Consider the following 15,757-nt stretch of genomic DNA (forward strand, 5'->3'; position numbering starts at 1 on the left):
TTGGAGTGGCTAAGCACTCCGGGAACGGGGGATCTGGAATGCGATGGCTCAACATTTCTCAGCAAGCTGGTAGGAGGGAAGAAGGCCCGTGGGGTTGGAAGAGCCTGCGCTCTGCCTGGAGGGGACGGAAGGCAGATCAGAGGCTGTCGGCTTCAGCCATCCCCACGAGAGCAGCGGATCAAACAGAGGATGTGGCAGCCCCGGACCGTGGCAGCCCTCCCGCCTGCCGGCAGCTCAGCTGCACCCCCCACCTACCAAACCCGGCATTTTTGTGCGCTCCACAAACAGACTTTCTGGCATTTTTCTGCGTCTGTGACTCCGCTCGTGACCCTGTGAACCTCCCTTCAAGTCAGCCGAAACAGGCTGTTTTCATTCTGCAACCTCCGAGGCACATTAATATTTAAAAGCCGTTGATAAGATGAAAGAAGAGCGATGGTTCTGGGTGAATTAAGGGAAGGGACGTTTGCTGCTCTGGGAACTGCCATTCAGCCGGCTGGCACTGAGCACATCTTCTGAATGGGGCTTAGATAACTTGCTTGTTTAAAAGAAAAGAAAATAAGTTATTTGGAGAAAAAAAAAAAAAAAAAAAAGCCTTCCTGACCTCCAGGATTCCTGCTCTTCCTGGTGGGTTGGCTGGAAATAGCAGTACAATCAGAAAGTCTTCTACTTTGGGACTACTGATTCCACTCTGACCCATGGCTTAAGTTGACTGAAGGATGGGAAAAATCCTGCAGAAGTATTCCTTGGGAATCTAATTCTTTCAGTTCACTGCATTTATGACTCTTGTGTTGAATTCCCACAAAAGCTGGAGTGTAGCTGAGCTTGGCTTGGTGATTGGAGCAGGTTGTGAAAATAACTTTTAGGCTGCATATATGACGAATGGGAACTTGCAGACACATGTGGAGTGGGTTACTTCACACAAATCATCCCGTCAAACACCAGAGAAGCAATGTTGATTATGTGTGAATAACCAAGACAGCAGGAATTTCAAAGATGAATCAGTGCTGCTCACATGCTAATTGAGGGAGAACCAACAAAGTCATTCAGAAAATAATTAAGAATAATTAATACATCTGAGAACTGCTGCAATCCACGAGGGCATGTTCTGAGAGAAGAGGAAAACACAACACATCCCCAACTGTGTGGTGTTAAGTGCTACAAGAGCAGAGCAAATTAAACCTTATCAGCACTCAGCTGCTTAAATGGTCTCTTCTGACCCAATTCCCAGGAGACACATCCCATTCTTAGGAAGCCAGCAGGGGTCAGATGAAGACCAGAGGGAGGCCAAGAGCTCTGGAGATTGGAGACTTCTCCCTGTGGAGTTCCAGGGCCGCCTGAGGCGTGGGGCAGGGCAGCAGCCTGGGGAGTGAGTCCCTCAGTGCTCCCAGACACTGGAGTGGGGGAATCTGGCACTTCTTGTGCCCTGTGGTATGGACAACACAGTCCAACCACTGCCTGCTCAGCCAGAGCAACATCCCTGCCCCTTCTCTCCTGATTTTCTTCTGGTCACATCCTCAGGATGAGAAAGCAACTATCAAGAGTGAGGTGCAAGGAAGGCAAGAGAGGGAGACAGGAAGCTAATGGCAAGTGATGAGCTGGCAGTTACAGGAACTGAACACAAGAATTCACAGCAGGACAGCTTGAGCAGGGCAGGGACGTACATTTGTTTTTCAGGGTGGACTAGATCAGCCAGCAGCTGACATCAAAATTAAAAGCTTCACTCAGCTCTAACTAGCATGATGCAGTACAGCACCTACTGCAATAGAAAGAAAGGAAGGAAAAAGTTATCAACTTACAGGGTTCCCATCGATGCCTGGAGGTCCTCGTTCCCCAAAATTACCAGGAAAACCCTGAGGAGAGGAGGCAAACACGATTGTTAGTTATTGAGGCTACCTGGTGTAAAGACAGTCACTCACAAAACACTCCCCCTGCACCCAGTGCAGCACTTTGGAAAGCAGCAGGGCACAGGCACATGTGGGACAACCAGCCTGTGTGTCCTCATCCAAACCATTCCTGCCCCACCAGCACATCTGCTCAGCAAGGAGCTCTACAAGGCCAAAAGCTGATTCACTGCTCTCTCCTGGGGCCAATGACGGGTAACCAGCAGGACTGTTTATGAGCTCGGATGTGAAATGCACATTCACTGACGGGAGCCTCGAGGGGAAGAATCAGTGAGAAGACAGGGAAGGCTTTTTCCTTGCCCAGTGCTGAAGCTGCTGGACCTGACTTGTTCACACAGTCTCTCGCAGGTTCTGTCCAGCCCTGCCTTTTCTTAGCACCAGTTGTCAGCCCTGGGCATGGGTCTTATGGCAAGTGAGGTTTGAAAGACAATGTGAGCGTGCATAGCAGGGAGAAAGGGTGGAAATCAGTGATGCTGTCCTTCATTTGCTTCATCCACATACTACAGTATGTCCAAAAAGGAATATGCAATCCTGTGTTGTTTACATGTGAAATGGTAACCCCACATTTGGAAGATCAAACTCTGTGTTTAAAGATACAGTGCTATCTCGGTTCTTTCAGGTAGAAATATCCTATTGATAGGATACTTCCTTAAAAGTCAGTACTTTTATGTTCTGGAAGAATTTATAAACCTCACTGCAAAGACTATATTAAAAAATGGATTGCCAATCTGAATTATTTCATCCTATCTCCCAACACAATCATTTTAACAGCACCCCCTTCTCATAGGATAGCTGGACAGTGTAATGCCTGTTGGAGCCCATACAGATGCTTAATGGAGCTGATCAAAGATTCCTGGTGAATTCACTCCCTTTCAGCTTGCCAGAGAAACAAACGGTTCCAAACTCATTACAGTCCACACCCCAGAGCTGTGAAAGGCCATGTTTACTACATGAAAAAGTCACCACAAAAGACAACTTCATCATCTCATTATATCCCATACAAATTTGGAAGACTTCAGACAATTATAGAGGAGGGAGTGGAGGTACTGAGCCAGAGCCAGAACATGGTGGTGTGACACGTTCTCTCACACACTCTTAGACAGGCCCTGAGCTACCCCACCAAGCCCCCCTAACTCCCTGCTGCAAACAGATCCCATAGCAGCTCGCTCTTCCCTGTGCTGTCGTGCTCTGTCTCCCTCAGGAAGTGTTCAGCAGACAGGGGCACACAACCTCCGGGGTTAGGAAACCCTCTGAGTCACTACACTGACACTTACAAGGAGGAAGCAGTTGAGTTTAAGATGGATTGGACTTAATTTTCCTCTGAACTTGAACTTCCTTTGACCACAGGACTGGCAGGGAGGAGGCTGCCAAGAGCCATCAGGGACCAGCTCAAACATCAGCACTTCAGGGCCACTCCAAACTTCAGCTGCAGTGGAGGCTGTGACACTGAGAGGGCTGCGACTCGCCACTTTTTCCTTGCATGATCCTTAAGATGGAGTGAAATAAAACATGACACAGCATCCACCTCCTCTGACTCTGAGCCAAAAGGAAAATCATCTGCCAGAGAAGCTCCCCATGGCCAGAGTGTACACGGAGCCCAACCCCAGGCTTTGACTCCTGAGTTTGGTTAATCCATCCAGAGCTGAAATCCCGCATTATTCTCCACACTATTCTGACTGTGGCCATCAAGATGGAAAGCTAAGGAATATATTTGCATATAAAAGGCTTTCTAGACAGACCACCTACCTCTGTGCTTTGATTCAGAATCAGCCCTGCTCCCTCTTGTTTCAGATGGAGCAGTTTTGGAGAGTAAGCAGCATTTCTTAGCTGAGGCTACACCAGTAGAGATGTGCTCCAGTAACACATCAACAAGTTGCAACTGCTACTCGGTGTGTTACTTCTGACTCAAATTGGGAGTTTCAGTAAAACTCACCAGAGATATAAACAACAACATAGCCCTATTCCAGGCTAGCTGAGAGCTTAAGAGACAGGGATGGAGCAGGCAGGGAGAGGACGGTCCTTGCTGAGCCAGAAGGATGCTCTCTCCCCCTGCCCGCTCCCCTGTATATGACAAACACTGGTTACCCGGGAAAAGCAAACCTGAGGCAAGCAAAATGCAACAGCCAACAGCAACACACAATCTGGAAACCCATCAGCATGCACTGAAAATTGAAATGATCACAGCAGACAGAACAGGAAACTCTGGGAGTCAGAGGTGTCATCTAAGGCTTTCCTTCACCTTCAAGGGTTTATAACTCATGGTCAACACAACTGGGTAAAAAGATACTTGGTCGTATCTAAGGTGAGAGACGGGAGACCTGTATAAAACAACCAAAATTTTGCCACTGAGCTCAGAGCCAGCATTTCACCTCCTGAACAAACACATTGCTTGCTTGGATTCAGCACTTCTATTTTATGGGAACCCTGTGAACAGGAAAGTTGTCTGCCTTTTTCCAGCTAGGCACTACATCCCTCAGGCCTGTGCATATGCCAAGAAGCTGTGGTAAGCAACCACTGGAAACTGCCTTCTGCCATCTAGAGACAAAGACGTCAAATATAACGAGAAGGCAGGGGGCCTACAATTTTCTTTAATGAAAAAAGGGGGGAAAAATAACTCTGCTACATGCTGAATCAATCAGATCAGAAGAGAGATGTGCAGGGAAAACTCATTGCTCAGTCAAGAGAAAGAAAGAAAAAAAAAAGACTGCCTTGGAATACTTTGCTGTTTACAGTCATACAACTTGCCAAGGAAAATATGAGTGTGCACAGACTGATACTGTACTTACGCTGCTGCAGATTTCAGTCACAGCCTTCTGCACTCCCTCAGCTGTATCTCTGCTTTCTCAGAGGGCAGAGCTGGGCACAGAGTGACCCATGGATACCACTGAGCAGCACTCTGGCCCTGGGGCTGCTGAGCTGTCTGCTGTCAAGCGAAGCTCTTTGCCAGCATGGGGAGATTTTACTACTTCGAATGGTGCAATGAAAGTGATATTGCTACAGCAGCATAATATCACCTAAGGGAATGCTTGCTCCAGACTAAAACCACTTTCTAAATTTGGCTTAAAACTCTTGCAACGTGACCTAAACAATGTGCTCCTCTGCCAGAATAAAAGTATCCAGATAAGGGACTATTTAAATTCAAATGTTTCCCACCGATTTCTTTTCATGTCTCAGTTTCCAGCACTAACCTTGCTGCTCAAAGACAGGAGATTTGAGGTACTTGGTAATACAGTTAATAAAAATCCAGCTTTTACACAGGCTTTTCAATACTACATCTCCAAGTATTTAGAAAAACAGATTATTCCTGTATTTTGAGGCAAAGCTGAGCACCTGAGTTCGCTTGGCCAATGCTACCCAGTAAATAAGAGATCTGGCAATAAAACCCATTTACAGCCCACCGTGATTGCCCTCAGAGCTCGGGGTCCTGCCCACCCTCAATGTGGAATGGAAAAGGGTCAAACTGGGAGGAAACTGAGAAGAAAAGCCAGAACAGTGTGGGTTGGCATCACTGGCACACCAGCCAGACCCAGGACAACACAACACCAAAGCCCCATCCTTGCCAACATCTGATTGTCCTTAACACCTACTGGCTGCTGGCACGACCAGCCCCCAGCCACAGCTCACCCATTGCTGGGTGGTCCCCTGGCACTTTTTGGCCCAAGCTGTAATAAAAACAACCCAGAGGAGGAGACAAATGGAAAGAGCAGCTTTAATTCGACTAACCCCAGGAGTCCTAGCCCACCAATTGAGCTTAGCACACAAGTATTAACAGGTTTTTGCACATTAAATGAGGCTAAGGCTGGTGGCTGCAGCACGAAGGAGGATATTTCAGCATCCATGCAGTCTCCAAAGACCCAAACCAGGTTGTGAAAGCTATCCCAGCGCAGCTCTTGCACAGCAGGAAACAATCAATCTTCTAAGCCCCTAATGAAAAAGAAAGCACTTTCTTTCCATGGGGTAAGCAGTAGCAGTTTAAACCACAATAACAGTTCCAATGACCACAGTGTCCTAATTTATTGGATCTCACACGTCTGCAAAAGCTATTTTTTCAGTGCCTCTCCTGCCTGAGCATAAAAAAGAGAGATGTTCCTGAGGAACAGAACAAGCACCATTCAACCAAAACAAGCAGCCTAAAAGTTACAAGCAGACTTTGTTATCCCATTGGTTTGTTTTCCCGTAAGCAGCAATACCTCTCCTCTCCCATGCACTGCTCCAGCAGCCTGAGGAGCCCAAACTCAGGGAGAACACATGGGGCAGGAAGCTCATTTTATGGTGCTGGCAGACAGGCAGGTCGCAACTGGCAGCCCATTACAGGAGACTTGTGAAAGAGATTAAAGAGCCCAACTGATCCAGAGTCTCCTGACCTTCCCAAAGTGAGTGCAGAAGGGGTTTTGATACAGAAAATCCATCGCTTTTCAGGGTGCAGCTGTTTTTCCAGGAAAACTGCCCCCTGGAAAATGTGCTCAAGAATCGGGATGGCAAAGGAAAACACCCCAGCAAAAAATATGGAGCCACGCGTCCTGCCTGCTCTGTGGGAGGGAGGGGGCACGCAGGGAAAGACCAGGACAGGGAAGGGAATGGTAAATGGCAGCAGAGCTGGGAGGAAAACGCTCGACTAACAAGTTGTGTTGGCCAAGAGCCTGCGGGGTGCTCCTCCACAGCCGCTCAAGTCAGGTATGACAAAACTTTTGGCTCTACCTCACAGCTGGGAAATACAGAGAGGAGGTGGGGGAAAACGTCCAGCTGAATGGATTTCACATTGTCTGAGGGAGAAGTTCAATGAAAGAAGCAAGATGAAGTTTGGAGGGGAGTTGGAGCAAAAGCACACAAGCAGATGCTCTGCACTAATCAAGATCCTAAAGCTCCTGAGCTCTCCTGTCCCAGCCCAAGCAGAGCTTTACAGAGGCTGCACAGTTTGTCCTCGCTGCACTCAGTGAACTGAGACTCAGGCAGATATAAACTGATTTATCCCAGGTTACACCGAGTGGTCTGAAGCTGAAGCAGTAACAAAGTCTCTTATCTTTGAGATGCTCCAATAGCGCTTTAATTCCTTTTCATCCCCCCTCTCTGCAAAGGGCATCCTTTCACACACCAGGAGACTCCTGCTGAGAACAACCAGACCTAGACAGACACTGGAACCAGCTCCTCCTGCATCAGGGGATTACATCCCCCTCCACCTCCCCTTCCTTTCCTCCTCTGTTTAAAGCAAACAGAGCAGCCTGCCCTTTCTCCTGGCTGTTGACAGCCAAAGGGCTCCTCCTGGTCCCAGCAGACGCCGCCACTTTTTGTCTCTTGTCCCTGGAAGCAGGGACTGGTGAGACACGCCACGTCCTTTACTCCTCCAAAATCCTTTCAGGTGTTCACATGTGGGTGGGTGTGTTGTATGTATACAACATCTGATTCCGTTTAAAACACTTTCCCTGAAGGAGTAAGGGAGGCAGTCTGGCAGCTGCTGCTCCGAGGAATCCTGGCAGGTCTTCACGCCAACAGAATCCTTCTCCAAAAATAGGATTTTATTTTCCTGTTGGCTGAAGGTGAAGTTGCTCAAACCAACCAGCCCTCCTGTCTTGTCTGCAAAAGACTATTTGCCAGTTGGCTCCAGCCAGGTGAATCACTGCCTAGGAGTCTCTCCAGGGATGGAACTTGCAAGTCAAACAATTTAAATAAGGGGGAAAAAAAAAAAAAAGAAAAAAAAAAAGGTGGTGGAGAAGAAGGACTGAGGGTGAGAGAGTGAGAGAAAGCATTCACTGGAAAAAAGGAGGAGAATAAAACAAACAAGTGTAGCTTTTGTTGGCACCTCTGAGAGCATTTTTGGTGAGGAGAACAGACTGAGTCCCCTCCGCAGGTGGGCGAGGGGCTGGATCAGCCCCAGAGAGAGTCACCTCAAAGGGAGCCCAGCAGACCCTGTGCTCCTGGTGTGCCTGCTCTCCAGCTGTAACTCCGTGCAGGAGTCTAGAGCAGGGGCTGTGGCAGTTTTGATCCCTGCAAAGAGGGAGATGCCATCCCTGGCTGGGTATGGACTATCAGTCCTGCTGCAGCTCCTCTCCTCTGCCACCTGAAAGGCAGATTTGCTCTCTCTCTCTCTCTCTCTCCCAGACTTCACAACTGAGTGCCACCTCCTCTTTGGATAAAGACTTCATGGCATTTTTAAACATAACTCTCCCTCCAGAGAAAGCACAGCCCTCCAGAACAACACCAGCAGAAAACGTCCTGAAGCCCCTTAAATCAAACATCACTGAAGTTAAATGCCAACCCCTCCACCCTCTTGCTCTGTTCCTTTTCTGCTGCCACAGGATCTCTTCCCCATCTTTGGGGCTCTAACCAAGTTCCCTTTGCACAGAATCACTGGCCAAGATTTCCAAATCAAGCAGCCTACTATTCAAGATAGTCAAGCTTTCGTGATCAAAGTGCTTTCAGACTCAAAAGTGATAGTTTTAGTGATGGATTATTTTTTTTCTTGCAATTTCTAAAGATAATTATTTTTGAGCTTTGATTTATGAATGAGCATTTCTCTGAAGGATGAAAGGTGACCTTGTGCTTGGGAGACCTTGGTTCCACTCCTCTCAAGGTTTTTGAGTGATGAAGGACAAGTCAGTTAGGGACATTCTTAGAAAAAACCCCCCATCTTTGGGATTATTTCTTTTCTTTCAGTAGAAGTTATGAGTCTTGGCACTTTTCAAATCCTTTTCCCTTGTTTTCAGTATTCTATTTTGCCCATTCTTATAAAAATTAAATACATGCTGATATGGTCCACCTTTCAAGGTTATTTGGATGATGTAATCATGAACATAGGAACATGTGGTAAATAACCATGTGAGCACCTCACCACGGAGATTTGGGAAACTCCACACATGTGGAACACAACTCAGGCCAAAGAGAGATGGTGACATTTGCTCTGGGCTCATGCCTGCATTTCAGAGTGGTGAAACAGGCTCAGGGGGGTGGAGAGACCAGCTGCCCAGTTTCAGTGTCCAACCTAAGCATTAAAAAATTCACTGATTGCTCAAACTAAATCTATTTTAAAAATTTAGGTTAGCAAAATAAAAATAGAGCAAAAAATTGACTTAGATGGCTAACAGGAGAAATCCAACCCATGGGCTAAAACTCTCCCACTAACAGACATTTTCAGGACCTCCACTGAACTTTTCATGCAAACAGAATGATTAAAAGTGCATTATTTTTCTTAAATCAATCAGCTCCTGAAGAAGGCACCAAACATTTTGGTGCTATGCTAGGGCACTGGCACAAAATAGAGCTACCCAAGCCCTGTCCATCAGCTCCTACAGACCTACCTACAGGTACTTTAAAATGCTGTTACCAGTTTCCCCAGTCTCAGCTCATGTGGTGCAGGAGACTCTTGGTTCACTCCAAATGCAGGGAAGGGTCTGAGCTGCATCCAAAACAGAGAAAAGATTGGGGCAAGAGAGGAGCTGTTTACGGTCTTAGTCCCTACGGAGAGGAGCAAAATTTATTTTCTCAATAATTTGTGGTTATGCCAGCCTTCCCAGACACATGGCAAGGCATGTCCCCCCATTGTTTGCACGGACAACAGCTGAGACTGCGTAACTTGGCAAAGCCCCACGCTCTGACATTCCCCACAAAGCTATCTCAGCCATCCATCAAGAAGGTTGGGGGAGCCTGTAAAATGAAACCTTCCTAACCCAGAGGCAGCCCTGCTTTGGGCTATCTAGATCCTCCCACAAGGCAATGCCTTTTCTTGTGATGCAAGAGCGTACCCACACTGTAGGGAGGGCAGGGGTACCACAGCCCCTTCTGACAGAAAAAACAACCCACTGTGACTTGGTGTTCACTGGGGGCGGGAGTTAATACACTCTAACCAACATGGGAGAGGAGAGCAGACATGACAAACAGCCTGGCGAGAAGGTGCTGGCATGTTCCAGGCTGAGAGCTGGGGAGGGGGATCCCGGCTGTGGTCAGCCCACGGGAAGCAGTGCCAGCTCCGGCACTTTGCCACCACGCTGATCCTCACAACAAACACTGAGGCTACATCCCAGTGGCTGCCAGATCACTGCTGGCTCTCACTGCCTGCACGCTGGGGCTGACAGGCACAGGGAAGGGAGACTTCTGGGCTCACCTACACGCTGATCCCTAACACTTCAAATCCACACGCCACTTTACGTCACATCTTCCTCGACACATGAGCCATAATCCTCGGCATTTCCACACTAGGCTCCAGCTGCTGAGCTCAAAGGAGAGCTCTCCAAAGGGAGTGTGCTACCCCTGTGTTGCACACAGCCAAGAAGAGCCAAACAGCCTATCTGACACTGCATGTCAAGGGTAAGAAAGCAGGTCCCACGTCCTGCTCCTGTGCGATCAGAGAGCAACGCAGCATCTCCCTACCTTGCCTTGGCATCCTCCAGCCATTCTCACAGGTGGAGGTGTGGCCTGTGTCCTGCATGCAAACCCTCCCCCCTGAGCCTGCTGCTCACACACTACTCTGCCTGTCAAGCTGTTTCTTCAGCAACATGTTGGCACTTGCCAAAGGCTGGGTGAAGCCTGTTGGCAGAGCCAGTTGGCTGCCAGGAGGTGTTTGCCTCCCTCCCTTGCCTGAGGTGAGCAGGAACCCTCATCCCAGCATCCGACAGCTGGTGGGACACAGCTCACAAACATGAGCTACAGGAGGACAAAGGAACGAACACAAGGATGAGCAGAGGGAGACTGGCAGGGAAGTTGAGATTTCTGCTTGTGGTATTAATGACTTTGCTTGTGCTACTGTTACCAAAACCTTCCAGCCCTGGGGGTGGTCTGAACGTGGGCTGGTTTGTGGACTCCTTGGGCCAGGGCTTTTCTTTCACAAGGTGTTTTCATGGTACCTGACACAGTGAGGCTCCGAGCACTCAGCTGAGCTCTGGGCACAGGATCAACAGCACCACCAACTTTTTATAAAAATATAAGGAAACCTCAGTTGTGTTTGACTGACTTGTGAATAGACCTCAGATGAACCCAAGAATTGCTAAGTATGGCTAGGAACCAAATGTTACTCCTTTCTTTCTATCTCTTTTAAAATAATACTACTAATAAAACTGATTCTAAGCAAAAATTAGGCATAAGTTAACACAGCATTGATATTTTCTGGATGAAGAAAGATGTGAAGTACACATTTAAAATGAAAATTAACTAAAAGAGAGCTCAAAGCTCTTTGGATATATTTCCTGAAATTTTGCTTTAAAGTCTTTTCCTCTAGCAGGGCTTGGGAACTTCTGAAAGTATTCCATTCTATTTGAAGTTTAATACAATCTGCAGTGCAGATATTTCTAATTGTAGCTATCCATCCCCCACAATGTAAGAAAAGCACAGCACTTGCAGCTTGGTGTTTCTCAAACCAGCTTTATCTCCTGCTCTTCCCATGGGTCATTTCCTTCAGTGACAGCTCAGCTCCTTCCTAAAGATAAACCACGACTGACATATTGTCTGTGCATGGCAAGGCAGGGTAACAACAACTTCTCTCACTCCTTCTCCCAGCATGGTGCTGACCATAGTCCTGCTGCCCTCACGCCAATGGGTCCTTTTTTATCCTTTTTTTTTTTCTTTTGGTCACCTGCTCAGCTGAACACCATAAGAATCCATAAAAACACCATAAAAAGCCAGTCTTATCAGCCACTGCATTGGCAACACTGAGGGTTTAAGCAACCAGCCACTTCAGCCCCAGCTCTTCAGCCCACCCTCAAAACTGTCAGACCTGGAGATGTTATTTCAGCCTCCCCTGCGCACTGGCCTTCAATCACAGCTCTCCCCCCAGCCCACCCCCATCCCTCTCCTTCTCCAGAGTTCCAGGGCCCACATGATGGAATGCACTCACCTCCCGCATCGCTGATGCCGGGCAGGGAGGAGGAGTCAACTGCTTCCACGACAGACTCACCATGTCCCTCACAGCTCTGCAAAACTTAACTTCCCTGGAAGGATTTCAAGATCTGACTCATGTCCAATTCTTCTATTTTAATCATTCCCTCTTACATCATTCTCAGAGGCCCACGGTGTCACATGCAAACTCCTCCAGCCCCCTGCTCCTCCTCAGCTGAGCATTTACCCACTGCTGGTCTCCCCAAACAAGGCTGGGTAGAGAAATATGTGATACCAACTCTTTCCTTACTATCCAGAGCATTTACCAGCTGTGATGGTAGCTCATAAGGGCTTCCAAGTGCTCTCCCCTCCAATGACAACACTGAGATAGCACAGGAACAGCAGCCACGCCAGCAAATGTGGGGATGGGAGAGATGGGACAGACCAGAAAAATCCCTGAAGGCTCACAAACACCCTAAACCAGCTGGGAGACAGCACCAGCCAGGAGATAAGTGTTGGGAAGAGAACCAGGTCATCTGGCTCCTGCTTTCCATTCTCTCAGCAACTTCCTGAATAACTCTGGATGTCACTTAATCTTTCTGTTCACGCTCGGAAGTACAAATCGGCAGCATCGGCCCATTCAAGATTTCTTACTAAATCCGATATCATAAAACAGGGATGGAGCCAAAACTCTCTGAAGGAGCCAAGCAGAACAAAGGTGCTCATGCTCAGCCATTTAAATCCTTCTTTAGATGCCAGCCTAAATGTCTCCATGGCTGAGAGATTCCCCGCTGATCTCAGGGGAGCCCCTTGCTCGTAACAGTGACCGCCAGACACAAACCCTTGCCTGGAAGATTACAAATCTTGGCCAACCCACAGCTGGAACACTGCAGCGTGCTCTGTGCAGAACTGAGGCAGAGAGCAGAGCCCCTGCACCTAACGACAGTTGCTGTGTTTGTTTTACCCTGGCCTGTGAGTCATGGTTACATCCACGGGCCCTGCAGTTATTCATCACGGGGGGTGTTCTGGTGCAACCATCCCCTTGCAAAACCGTAAGATCTGGTACAGATTTCCACTACTTCCCAAAAAAATCTGCTTGACCTCTCCCCATCTCAGGCAGAGAAGAACAGCCAGGATGAACGTGGCACTCTGGGGATGTCTACACGGCTTTTTCAGTGGGAACACCAGCAAGTGGTAGGCGTGGGACTCCTGGGAAGTATGTTCTGCGTGCAAGAGGGACAAGGGGAAAGCACTGGATTTTTCTGTGTGTGGGTGAGTGGACATTTTACAAGAAATGTGAGTGCAATGATGTCCAGAGGTCAAGACAAATTCAGATTAACATGAAGGACAAGGTGCAAAAGCAATGAGATACAACAGAGTTCCATCATGCCTGATCACTGCACTGATTCCTGGAGCAAAAAACTTTGTCCAGTTTGCTAAAGGAGACAGACATGCAGAACTACTTGGAAGAAGGCTGATGTGGGAAAGGCTCTATTTCTGTTCTTTCCCTGTTTCCTTTGTTTACTTCAACATTTTTCCCAACTGCTTTTGCTTTTTGCTACAATCAGAACAACCCTCCTTGTTCTTCTATGCAGCTCTCACAGTTTCCACCTTATCTTAAGCCCTACCTGCAAACACCTCCTCCTCCTCCAAGCTCTAACACCTACCTGGTCTCCTTGCTCCTCAAACATGTCTTCCCAGTGATCTGTCACACCACCCAGGACAAAAAAGTTTCTATACAAAAACTGCACTTGCATTACACAAAGCAGGGGACAAGTGTTGCAGAGAGTCACAGTAAGAAGAAGCAAAAGGGATGGGACTGGTGGGAGTACAGATCAGGAGATGGAACAGAGAGAGTATAAACGCCTGGGATGTTGCAATCATAGTTGGGAATTAAAAGGTGTGTCCAGGGAAGAGGCTGGCCAGAGGGAGGACAAGGGGGGAAGACATTGTGGAAGAGAATCTGAGAAGTGTAAGACCCAAGGGAGCACGCAGATGGTGTGAAAAAGAACACGGAGTGGGCAGAGCATGGAAGAAAGGAAGATAACAATATCTCTGCTTTTCTTCCTGCTTGAAAAGAAATACAGGGAAAGGTTTGTTTGATCTCCCCCTTTAGCTCCCATCAGAAGATATGAAGGGACCCAGCCAAAAGCCAGATGTTTTCTTTCCAGTTTTCATTCAACAAGGTCTGCATAATAGACGAGGAAAAACTTTACCGGCCTACCCATCTTGCCCCTCTTCCCAGGAACTCCAGGGATCCCCTGCAAGGAAAAAAAAAAACACAGAGAGAAAAAAAAAATACGTCTGGTTGAGAAAGCAAACAGCCAACCAACAATACAAAACAAATCAAGAGGAGAAAGGAGAATGCAAAACAGGCTAATGACTACGGCATTGTTCGGGAATCAAAATGTCAGCTACTCGCAGTCAGCTGCGAGAGCAGAAGACAATTAACCTTCACCCATTAACTACGGCCTCCCCGAGGACACGCGCAGGCAGCATCCCCACCCAGGGCAGCAGGCTGGGGCTGTGCTTAGCAGGAGCAGTCATTAAGCTACTGGTCTGGAACCGAGTGAAGGCCACCGCCGAGGCACTCGCTGCAGAACTCGTGTTTGTGTTTCTTATTTAGTTATACAAGCATTAAATCAGCGTGGCTACAGCGCAGGGCAGTCCCCTCCCAGGCAGGCACACACACACGCTCACTACCACGTGCTCCTGGGGCCTCGCGTTTCTGGAGATTGCATTTGGGGGAGAAAAAGCTGGAATGGAACGATCTTCGTCTTCCAGAGACCTTCTTTAGGAGCTCTTGTGGTGGGAAGAGCTGTGTCCTTGGATGGGAAGAGGGCGGGTGGGTGGGGGATGTGAGGGGGGAAGAGCAAAAAAGCAAGGGAGGTCCTGCAAAGCTCTGAAGACGTGGGTTTGGGGAAGGGATGGGAGGAAGGGAGGACACATGGGAACAGCAGCCACAGCTGCCTGCCCCCATCCCAACTCAATCCAACTCGAAGGAAAGCCATTGCCAGGAAACCCCAGGCACTCTTCCTTCCAAGAGCCAGGTTCTTTCCAGACATCTCCAGTTGGACACCCAGAATGCTGACACACCGTGGCTGGGATGAAACTCCTGTGGGAGCAGGGAATTTCCATGTACATTCTCCCCACCCCACCCCATCCCACGCCACTAAGATGAACTAGCGAGTGAGAGGAGGAAGATAAGCTTTTAAGTGAAGGAAAAATACAGAACTCCTCTGTAGTCAACAGCGAGGTCTGACGGCCCTGCCTGAAGCCTGGGTTCTCCTGAGCTGAATGTCAGCATTATACAGGTCTTCACTCAAGGGGAGGAAGAGGCCAAGGAAGGCACAATTAAGCATGAGGTGTGCTCGCCTCTTTCCTTGGGAACAAGGGATAGCGAAGGTTACATCCTCTGAAGAACTGCATTCAACCAACACACCAAGGTTTTCTCCACAAAATACTCACTCGTTCTCCATCAGCCCCTGGTAGCCCAAACAATCCTGGGAGACCAATATACCCCTAAAGGAAAGAGGAAACAGGTAGTCAAAATACATTTCTCCATTAGCTTCCAGTCAGTCTGTCTTTCCTGGACAGCAGAGCAACCTCCAGCGTTGGTCAATGGCAGCCGTGATGAAATAAACCTTGAGGCAAGTGTATATGCCCATGGACTGCATGGTGCTGGCTTCCACGATGTAGTCCAAGGGCACATACCCTCACACCAGGGATCATGAGGACTCCAGGCAGGAAGAGGCCAGCAAAAAGAGACCTTACCTGGGCTGGCTCTAAGTGTACCTGAGGGAAATGGAGCTTGGTTCAAGGTTAGCAAGAGTGATAGCAAAAGTAATCCACAGGTCTGAACCTCACTTTGTCTCCCCAAGGGCTCTTTCCTTGCCTTTGGCAGTCATTTCCAGCTGTCCTGTTGTACCAAGCCCTTTCTGCTTGTATTCTGTCACCTGGAGGTCACACACTGCAGCCCCTTCTGAGGCACCTGGGCTCTGAGGGGAGTGAGAGTTGGTCCTGGCTCTGCCCAAAGCCTGTCCTTGCACGCTCTG

The 15,757-nt window shown here is 48.3% G+C and overlaps 1 protein-coding gene across 1 annotated transcript in view; it reads right to left on the bottom strand.

Moving 5' to 3' along the window:
- Window positions 1-15,757, bottom strand: part of COL27A1 (collagen type XXVII alpha 1 chain) — a 143,202-nt gene that overhangs the window by 78,980 nt on the left and 48,465 nt on the right. The window contains exons 11-13 of the mRNA XM_027877854.1: window positions 15,171-15,224; window positions 13,919-13,963; window positions 1,797-1,850 (exon numbers count right to left, since the gene is read on the bottom strand). Of these exons, the coding sequence (XP_027733655.1) occupies window positions 1,797-1,850; window positions 13,919-13,963; window positions 15,171-15,224 (153 nt within the window). The remainder of the gene's footprint in view (window positions 1-1,796; window positions 1,851-13,918; window positions 13,964-15,170; window positions 15,225-15,757) is intronic.

Source organism: Empidonax traillii, unplaced genomic scaffold, assembly GCF_003031625.1.
Source record: "Empidonax traillii isolate 1590-97213 ecotype Southwest subspecies unplaced genomic scaffold, ASM303162v1 scaffold34:size3740991, whole genome shotgun sequence".
In the NCBI taxonomy this organism is placed as follows: Eukaryota; Metazoa; Chordata; class Aves; order Passeriformes; family Tyrannidae; genus Empidonax; species Empidonax traillii.